We start from the raw sequence: 8,775 nt of genomic DNA on the forward strand, positions 1-8,775 counted from the left end.
CCCCATCCCCCGGCTGCTCCCCCGGCTCTGCTTCCCCCCCCCCCCCCCCCGCGGTAGGCCCCATCCCCCAGGCTGCTCCCCCGGCTCTGCTTCCCCCCCCCCCGCGGTAGGCCCCATCCCCCGGCTGCTGCCCCGGCTCTGCTGCCCCCCCGCGGTAGGCCCCATCCCCTGGCTGCTCCCCCGGCTCTGCTTTCCCCCCCCCCGCGGTAGGCCCCACCCCCCAGGCTGCTCCCCCGGCTCTGCTTCCCCCCCCCCGCGGTAGGCCCCACCCCCCAGGCTGCTCCCCCGGCTCTGCTCCCCCCCCCCCCCCCGCGGTAGGCCCCATCCCCCGGCTGCTGCCCCGGCTCTGCTGCCCCCCCGCGGTAGGCCCCATCCCCCGGCTGCTGCCCCCGGCTCTGCTTCCCCCCCCGCGGTAGGCCCCACCCCCCAGGCTGCTCCCCCGGCTCTGCCCCCTCCCCCCAGGCTGCTCCCCCCGCCCCGCTGAGCCCTTGTAGTCGGCGGCGGGCCCGGTCCGGCTCAGAGGCTGCGGGATGCTGCGGGCGGGCGGCCGGGCTGCGCTGCGGGTCGGGTCTCGGGGCTGGGAGCCCGGGCCGGGCGGGCGGCGGCACTGCAGCTCTGGGCCGGTGAGCGGGGCCGTGGGGGCCGGCGTCCGAGCGCGGCCTAGTCCCTGAAATCCCCCGACCCCAACTTCTGTTCCACCCCCCACTGCCCCCCAACTTCTGTTCCACTCCCACTGCTCCCGCAGGGCCTGACCCCCACTGCCCCCCAACTTCTGTTCCACTCCCACTGCTCCCGCAGGGCCTGACCCCCACTGCCCCCCAACTTCTGTTCCACCCCCACTGCTCCCGCAGGGCCTGACCCCCACTGCCCCCCCAACTTCTGTTCCACACCCACTACTCCCGCAGGGCCTGACCACCACTGCCCCCCCAACTTCTGTTCCACCCCCACTGCTCCCTCAGGGCCTGACCCCCACTGCCCCCCCAACTTCTGTTCCACCCCCACTGCTCCCTCAGGGCCTGACCCCCACTGCCCCCCAACTTCTGTTCCATCCCCACTGCTCCCTCAGGGCCTGACCCCCATTGCCCCCCCAACTTCTGTTCCACCCCCACTGCTCCCGCAGGGCCTGACCCCCATTGCCCCCCCAACTTCTGTTCCACCTCCACTGCTCCCTCAGGGCCTGACCCCCACTGCCCCCCCAACTTCTGTTCCACCCCCACTACTCCCGCAGGGCCTGACCCCCACTGCCCCCCCAACTTCTGTTCCACCCCACTGCTCCCTCAGGGCCTGACCCCCACTGCCCCCCCAACTTCTGTTCCACGCCCACTGCTCCCGCAGGGCCTGACCCCCACTGCCCCACCAACTTCTGTTCCACCCCCCACTGCTCCCTCAGGGCCTGATCCCCATTGCCCCCCCCAACTTCTGTTCCACCCCCACTGCTCCCGCAGGGCCTGACCCCCACTGCCTCCCCCAACTTCTGTTCCACCCCCACTGCTCCCACAGGGCCTGACCCCCACTGCCCCCCCAACTTCTGTTCCACCTCCCACTGCTCCCTCAGGGCCTGACCCCCACTGCCCCCCCAACTTCTGTTCCACCTCCCACTGCCCCCAACTTCTGTTCCACCCCCATTGTTCCTGGAGGGGCCGAACCCCCCACTGCCCCCTAATTTCTGTTCCACCCCTACTGCTACTGCAGGGCCCAACTCCCCACTGCCCCTCAACTGCTGTTCCAATCCCTCACTCCACCCACACTGCCTCCAACATTTGCTAGGACCCCCCCTCCCCGACTGGTGCAAGCCCTTGATCCTGCTGTCGCCCCCTGCTTTGTGGGAAACAGACTTAATTTGTATTCAGGGCTGCTGCATAGACTTATATACTGCCCACGCCAACTGTCCCTCCCTGCACCGCCACATAAACTGCCCTCATATACTGTCCCCCAACTGTCCCTTCCTGCACCCCTGTACACTGCCCCCATATACTTCCCCCCAACTGTCCCTCCCTGCACCCCTGTACATTGCCCCCATATACTCCCCCCAACTGTCCCTCCCTGCACCCCCTGTACACTGCCCCCAGCTGTCCCTCCCTGTACAATGCCCCACATCTGGCCCTCCCTGCACCCCAGTTGCTCCCCAATCAGCCTCTGACTGTGTCACGTCTAGCTCCCTTCCTGCCATTTGTCTCCTGGGTGTTCTGCGTATCCCCAGCCCCTCTGACTGCTGTGCCCCCATGTCCCCGCCCCTCTGACTACCCCTATCGCTACCCTATCCTATCGCTCCTTGAGCTGCCCCTGTGATGGTGGCTGCTGAACGTGCAGCGCCTGGCCCATGGGTTGGGGTGAGGCTGCGGCCTGGGCAGACTCTGAAACCTACTGATGAACGAGGCTCTCACGACTGCGCTGAGGTGGGCTGGGAGCCTGGCCAGGAGCAGGGGTCAGACCACTAGTGGAGCTGGGGAGTAAGCGAGAGCCACTGCCTCCCCCGCAGTGACCTTAGCCATGCCGACATGCTGGGCAAAGGGCAGGAGCTCACCTTGATCTGTGCACGCAGTGCTGGGCTGTCTGTGCGAGTCTCTGGAGTTCTGAGCCGTCAGTAAATAAAGCCTCCCCCCCACCAGGCTGTCTCCTCCCTCCGTCGGGCAGAGCCAAGTGCCAGCCTGTGGTGCTCCTGTTCTCGGCGGGCTGGGAGCTGGGTCTGTCGTACCCTAGAGCCAGTGCAGGCAGAAGCTGATGCCAGCTGTGCTCAGCTTGTGCCCGGTGTTGGTGGCTCCTGGCACAGGGGCAAGGGCGTGCTGCTGCAGAATAGTGGTGGCATCAAAGTAGGGGGTGGGCACATCTTCCCCTCAGAGCTGGTTCTTGTTGCCGAGCGTGGCCGGGGGGGGGGGGGGCACTGTGCCCCCTGCTGTTCTGTGCCAGTCTGGGAAATATGGCCCGGTCCTGGCACCCCTGCAATGTGGGGGCAGTGCTGGAGGAGCCAGAAACCCAGTGGCTGATCATTCCCACAACTCCAGATCTCCTAGGCTGGTGCTGGGACATGCGCCTTTCCTCCAGGTTTTCAGACGAGCCACATGGGCTCAGGCTGGTGGCTCAGCTGTGAGCCAGGGCCAGGACTGGTCTGAAATGGGAGCCCAGAGCAGGAGAGAGACAGCACTCTGCAGACTGATCCATCTGGGGACTGGTGCTCATGCTGCCCAACCGGGAGGCTCCAGCCCTGCCCGGAGAGACTGAAGGGGGAAGCCTGGCAGTTCCCTGGTCTGCCTGGCCTTGGGGTTCCTCTGGCCAGTGCCCTAGCATGGTGCGAGTGGGTAGCCCTGGGGCTGTGGCACAGCCCTGCGCAGGGAGAGTGTCGTCAGGCAAGTGGGAGGCTGGGGGCAGAGAGCCTGCAGCCCTGGGCATGCTCCCAGCCTGGGGCTGCTGCGCTGTGCAGCCCTCTCACCATCCTGCCCACAGGGGTGCTGGGGCAGGCCAGGCCAAGTAGGGAGCAGCCAGTTGATGGGAGTGCCCAAGCTGCGTCCCTTGATTACTGGCAGCCTGGTGTGGCCCCGTGCCAGGCGCTGAGCCCAGTCCGTGCTGGGGTGTTGCAGTGCCAGGGCTGGCCTGATCTGGCCTCTCTCGACCCACAGGATGGCTTGAAGCAGACGCCTCTCCATGCCTTCCACCGGCAGCAGGGCGGCAGGATGGTGAACTTTGCCGGCTGGAGCATGCCCGTGCAGTACACGCTGGGCCACCTGGAGTCTCACCTGCACACCCGCCGGCTCTGCTCCCTCTTTGATGTCTCCCACATGCTGCAGGTACCGTGGCCTGTCCCAGTTGCTCACAGCCAGGGAGCCCCTGTGCTCTGACAGCCTGGTCTGGCTGCATGCCCCCATTAACTGCGCATCAGATCACCTCGGAGCCAAGCCGTAAGATGGGCACAGCCTTCACTCGGAGCTGGGGAAACCAAGGCCCAGCAGGATCAGACCCCTTGGGAGCAAGAGAGCAACTGGAGCTGTGGCCTCCTGAAGCATGCAGGGACTCAGCCAGGCTGCACAGTGATTCTGGGCAGGGCAGAAAATGGAACCCGGGAGTCCTGGCTCTCCTCCCTCCCACAGGCTCTCCGCTTGCACAAGGCACCTTAAAATCTCTGAATGTACTGAGGGCAGGGGCGGCACAGAGCGCTCTGTGCCTGCAGAGAGGGTCCTGGTCAGCCCAGCATGGGATTCTCTGCCATGGCCGCTGGGTCGGCAGGCAGGGCTCAGACTATGGGGTTGGCACGAGCGGCTGTTAAATGGCTGTTTAGCTGTCCAGGCTCGAGTGGGAGCCCGACTCTAGGTTTCTGGAAGGTGGGAGGGTGCCAGAGCGGGGCTGGAGCTGTGAGACCTCCACAGCCCTGCAGCCGCTTGTGTGCGGCCAGCCCCTGACCGCTGTCTCCTCCCCAGACCAAGGTGTTTGGCCGGGATCGTGTGACGTTCATGGAGAGCCTGGTGGTTGGAGACATCGCGGAGCTGAAGCCAGACCAGGTACAGTGGGTGAGAGACACCTTCTGCTTTGCCTGGACAGATGGTCAGCCTGGACCATTTGTGGTCCCCTGGAGAGCCCAGCAGTGGGGAAGCCTGGGCACATGCAGGGCTGCCACTGGGCCCCCTGTGCTCTGCTGTGTCCAGGCCCTCCTCCTGGCCTGCAGAGCTGGTCAAACAGCCTGTCTAGGAGCTGGTGTACTGAGCGCAGCCCAGCTGGTGCTGGTGGCTCTGTGACTGCAGCACCTCCCAGAGTAGTGACACTGGCTGGATAGGGCCTAAGTCAGCCAGTTCGTAATGAGCACTGAAAAGGGTCCCTGTCGCTACTGGAGATGAGCACCTCAGGCGCCTGCCTGTCCTGAGAGCTGGGGGGTCCCTTGGCACTAACCCCATTGTCTCTGCAGTTAGGCGGCGACCCAGGGCTGCAGGTCGGGAGTGAGGAGCGCCAGCAAGCACTGGGCTAGCAGGGGCTGCAGGTGGGGAGTGATGGGCAGAGCTGGGCAGGTCTCTTGCTGAAGGGCCATTAGGAGACACTGCATGGCATGCTGGTGACCCATGGCTTTGTCTGGAGTTCCCGGGGGGGTGGGCGGGCGCCGGCCTAGCCTGGCTGCTCTGTGGCCAGTGGTGCCAGGCTGAGTGTGGCCCTGATCACAGGGCACCTTGTCTCTCTTCACCAACGAGGAGGGCGGCATTCTCGATGACCTGATCGTGACCAGCACCTCGGAGCAGCACCTCTACGTGGTGTCCAATGCTGGCTGCAGGGACAAGGACTGGGCCCTGATGCAGGTGGGTGTGCAGCCAGACACACTGCAGCACCCGGAGACTGAGGGTGTTGCTGGGACTTGCTGTTATCCTGGTGCTGTCCCTCCCCACGGGGCGATGGCCCTGACTCCCATGGCTTCCTGGATGGCAGGGCAGAAGGATCCTTCCGACCACTTCAGGGCTGGAGGCAGGAGCTGTGGAGGAAGGCCCAGTGGTGTCTTGCCCACTGGGCCCTGCCATGTCAGCAGCTGGCTGTCGCTGTGCGCTGCTGGCCCTGTCCCACCTGCACGTTTGTTCCAGGGCCAAGCACAGGAGCTGCGGGCCGCCGGTGGAGATGTGCACCTGGAGGTCTCTGAGAATGCGCTACTGGCGCTGCAAGGTAAGGGGCTGTCCCCAGGCTCCACACATACCGCCTCCACCCCGTTGGGCTTACCCTGGTTTGTAGTTCCTGCCACCCCACAGCCGACGGTGCAGGCTCTTATCAGCTGGCTGAGTAGGAATGGGACTTGGTGGGCTTTGGCCGGGGGGAGTGGGAGGGCCACGGGGGTTTGAACTTCCTAAGAGCATGGGAACTGGGCAGGGTGCTCTAGAGACAGGACCTGGTAGCGTAGACCCCTTGGCTCTGCCCTGCTCCCAGTGCTGTGGGCAAACACTGGCAGTCCTGCCCTGGTACTGGCAGAGGTGGGACAGGCTGCTGGGCAGACAACGGGGTCCTGGCAGAATGGCTGTAAGGTGGCACTGCCAGAGCAGGGGGCGGCTGGTGGGAATGTGCAGTCCTGGCTTTCCACTTGCTGTCCCTTGACTGACTCCATTTGTTGCAAGTCAGAAATACTGAAGTTTCAGCTCAGTCCCTAGCGCTTAGTACCCGGCCAGGGTGGGCACCGCTCGCTCTGTGGGCCTCCTCCAGTCCCTGCTGTGGGACTCCCAGGCTCACACCACACTCTGTGCCCAGGTCCCTCAGCAGCACGGGTGCTGCAGGCGGGCGTGTTGGACGACCTAAGCAAGCTGCCCTTCATGAGCAGCGCCGTGATGGGCGTGTTCGGGGTGCCAGGCTGCAGGGTGACGCGCTGTGGCTACACAGGAGAGGATGGCGTGGAGGTACCCTGCTGTCAGATCGCGGGGGCGGGAGGCAATGCTCCCTGGAACCTTTTCCATTCAGGGCAGAATAATTTCTTTACGTGCACTAAGATGTGCTCTACCAATAGAAACGCAGGCTGCTAGCTGTGGGCCACTCTGCCCATCACCTGACGGCCGCCCATGTGCCCAGCTCCCAGGGAACACTGCAGGGAGGGGCTGGAGTGGGACAGGGAGGGAGCAAGCTGTCCTACCAGGGGCGCGGCACGTCTTGGATGAGCTACAGGGAGCTGGCACTGACCACACCTGCCATTGCTTGGCTTAGATCTCTGTGCCCGCGGATCGTGCAGTGGAGCTGGCAGAGCTGCTGCTCAGGGACCCCCAAGTGCAGCTGGCGGGGCTGGCAGCCAGGGACAGCCTACGCCTGGAGGCAGGGCTCTGTCTCTATGGCAACGACATTGACGAAACAACCACGCCGGTGGAGGCAGCTCTCACGTGGACCCTGGGTAGGACGGGGCAGTGAGCAGGGCTGGCATGGGGGCCTGAGCACCTTAGTGGCAGCAGTGGGGTCGGAGCACTCCTGAGCTGGAGCCCTGTGCACCCTGGGGGTGGGTGAGCCTGGCATGGGGTGCCAGCTGCCCTGAACAGAGACACAGGAACAGTGAGAGCCCTTGTGGCTGGGGGTTATGGGTGGTGGGGAGTCCTGGGTACCTGGGAGGCTGGGATCTAGGGGGGATGCTGGGCACACTGGTGGGGTGTGGGGTCAGGCTTGGAGATGGGGCTTGCTGGTCACCCCAGGGTGGTTGGGGCAGTTCTGGACACCCAGGGGGTTGGGCCATGTGGGGGAGGGGACTAGGTTTGGAGCCCTGCTGGTATGGAGGGAGGAGTATCCCACTCCCTAATTCAGCCTGCCTGGCCATCCTTGCAGGGAAGCGACGGCGTGTGGCTATGGACTTTCCTGGTGCTACAGTCATTGTGCCCCAGATCAAGGGGAAGGTGAAACGCAAGCGTGTGGGGCTGACTTCCACAGGGCCCCCCATCCGGCCACACATGCCCATCCTGAGCCCGGAAGGCAGGCCCATCGGTAGGTGAACAGGGAGGGGTGCCACCCTGGGGCCTGGCCAGCCTTTCACTAGCCTGCTGGCCCTGGTCTCCAATTCCCTCCTTCCCCCGCAGCTCAGAGGCCAGATCCCTGCATTTGGCCTGCCTGTCCATCCCCCGAGGTGTGCCAGGCTGTGACCTGCACACCTCACAGGCTGGGCGCCCTGTCCCCCACTGGATGCCATGTGCAGGCACCAGCTCAGCTGCGCCCCAGCAGGATGAGAGGAGGGGGACACGCTGGCATGGCCATGCCCACCCTAACTGGCCACTCGTACTTGCTCTGCCCAGGTGAAGTGACCAGCGGCTGCCCCTCGCCCTGCCTGAAGAAGAATGTGGCCATGGGCTATGTGGAGGGTGAGCACAGCCGGGTTGGCACAGTGCTGGCTGTGGAGGTCAGGAAGAAGAGCTACCCTGCCATGGTTACCAAGATGCCCTTTGTGCCCACCCGCTACCACACACTCAAGTGAGGCATGACTGGCAGCCCCTGCTCCCCCAGCCAATCAGTGTCTGCCTCTCTGCTGCACACTAGGGTCCTCATCCCCCCTCAGGACTCCCCAGGGCCAGCCTGGCCTCACAACACCCCCCCATTCTGATAGGGCTGGGCCCTACTGGGCACACAGAGCCGCTGGCCAGCCAACGTCAAGGATGCATGTCAGGTACCTTCCAGCCCTCTTTGAGACCCCTGCTCAACCAGGCCAGTCTGTGGACAGCCTTATGGGGTCAGCAGCCTCTGAAACGCACCCCGTTTCCAGGCATGCTGTGGCCTGATGCATCTCTGTGCGAGGCAGCCAGCCGTTCCCCACATGCCCCACATGCCGTTCCCCACATGCAAGGCAGCCAGCCGTTCCCCACATCAGGCAGGCAGCTGATAAGGTGAGACCCAGCTGGGCACAGGCCCAGCTCTGTAGTTAGGCTGTGATTGTCCAATAAAGACCCCTGACTCTACTCCCTCCCTGCGGCTCATCTCTACCTCTGCGAGGCTGGGGCTGCCCACTGGGCAGCCAGCAGTGCTCATGCCTGACATGAGTCCCCACTAGCATGGAGCCCCTAACCCCTAGAGGGGCCTGATGGGGTAAGTCAGTGGCAGAGCTGGGGAGAGTAGTGGGCAGGTGCAGCTCAGGGAAGGGGCAGGGCTGCCCAGCTCCACCTAATGGAGAGCCTGCTCTGCACTGCAGTGGCACATAGCAGGGCCTTGCAGTGGGACGGAGATTGGGTCCTCTAGGGTTGCAGGTAAGCCAGGTGCCTAGGGACAGCCCTGTGCCAGCAGGGCCCAGTAGGCCTATTCCAAAGCAGCAGAGGGGCTGTGTGCCACCCCTGCCAGGCTGAGTCTGCAACAGGCCCTGTGATTTAT

At 64.7% G+C, this 8,775-nt stretch overlaps 1 protein-coding gene across 3 annotated transcripts; it reads left to right on the top strand.

The window, feature by feature from the left end:
• The first annotated feature begins 376 nt into the window (after positions 1-376).
• Positions 377-8,369, top strand: AMT (aminomethyltransferase). 3 transcript variants are annotated; one of them, XM_075006037.1, is made up of 9 exons: positions 377-623; positions 3,615-3,782; positions 4,410-4,490; positions 5,142-5,273; positions 5,550-5,628; positions 6,202-6,347; positions 6,649-6,829; positions 7,252-7,407; positions 7,713-8,369. In XM_075006037.1, exons 1-9 carry the CDS (start codon positions 531-533, stop codon positions 7,889-7,891), a joined length of 1,215 nt encoding a protein of 404 aa, XP_074862138.1. In that variant the 5' UTR covers positions 377-530; the 3' UTR covers positions 7,892-8,369. The 3 variants fall into 3 exon arrangements, with proteins under 3 accessions (XP_074862138.1, XP_074862139.1, XP_074862137.1); XM_075006038.1 differs by lacking the exon at positions 377-623 and adding an exon at positions 1,645-2,396 and having other exon boundaries at positions 5,169-5,273; XM_075006036.1 differs by lacking the exon at positions 377-623 and adding an exon at positions 1,647-2,396.
• The last annotated feature ends 406 nt before the right edge of the window (positions 8,370-8,775 follow it).

The sequence above is a fragment of the Carettochelys insculpta genome, chromosome 11, assembly GCF_033958435.1.
Source record: "Carettochelys insculpta isolate YL-2023 chromosome 11, ASM3395843v1, whole genome shotgun sequence".
Lineage (NCBI taxonomy): Eukaryota > Metazoa > Chordata > Testudines > Carettochelyidae > Carettochelys > Carettochelys insculpta.

Bases quoted from the DNA above. Each gene is read 5' to 3' on its own strand.
- AMT (XM_075006036.1), top strand. From the start codon at position 2,289: ATGGTGGCTGCTGAACGTGCAGCGCCTGGCCCATGGGTTGGGGTGAGG. The intron at 2,397-3,614 runs GTGGGCTGGGAG...CTCGACCCACAG, and splicing joins GCTCTCACGACTGCGCTGAG to GATGGCTTGAAGCAGACGCC. The intron at 6,348-6,648 runs GTACCCTGCTGT...TGCTTGGCTTAG, and splicing joins CAGGAGAGGATGGCGTGGAG to ATCTCTGTGCCCGCGGATCG.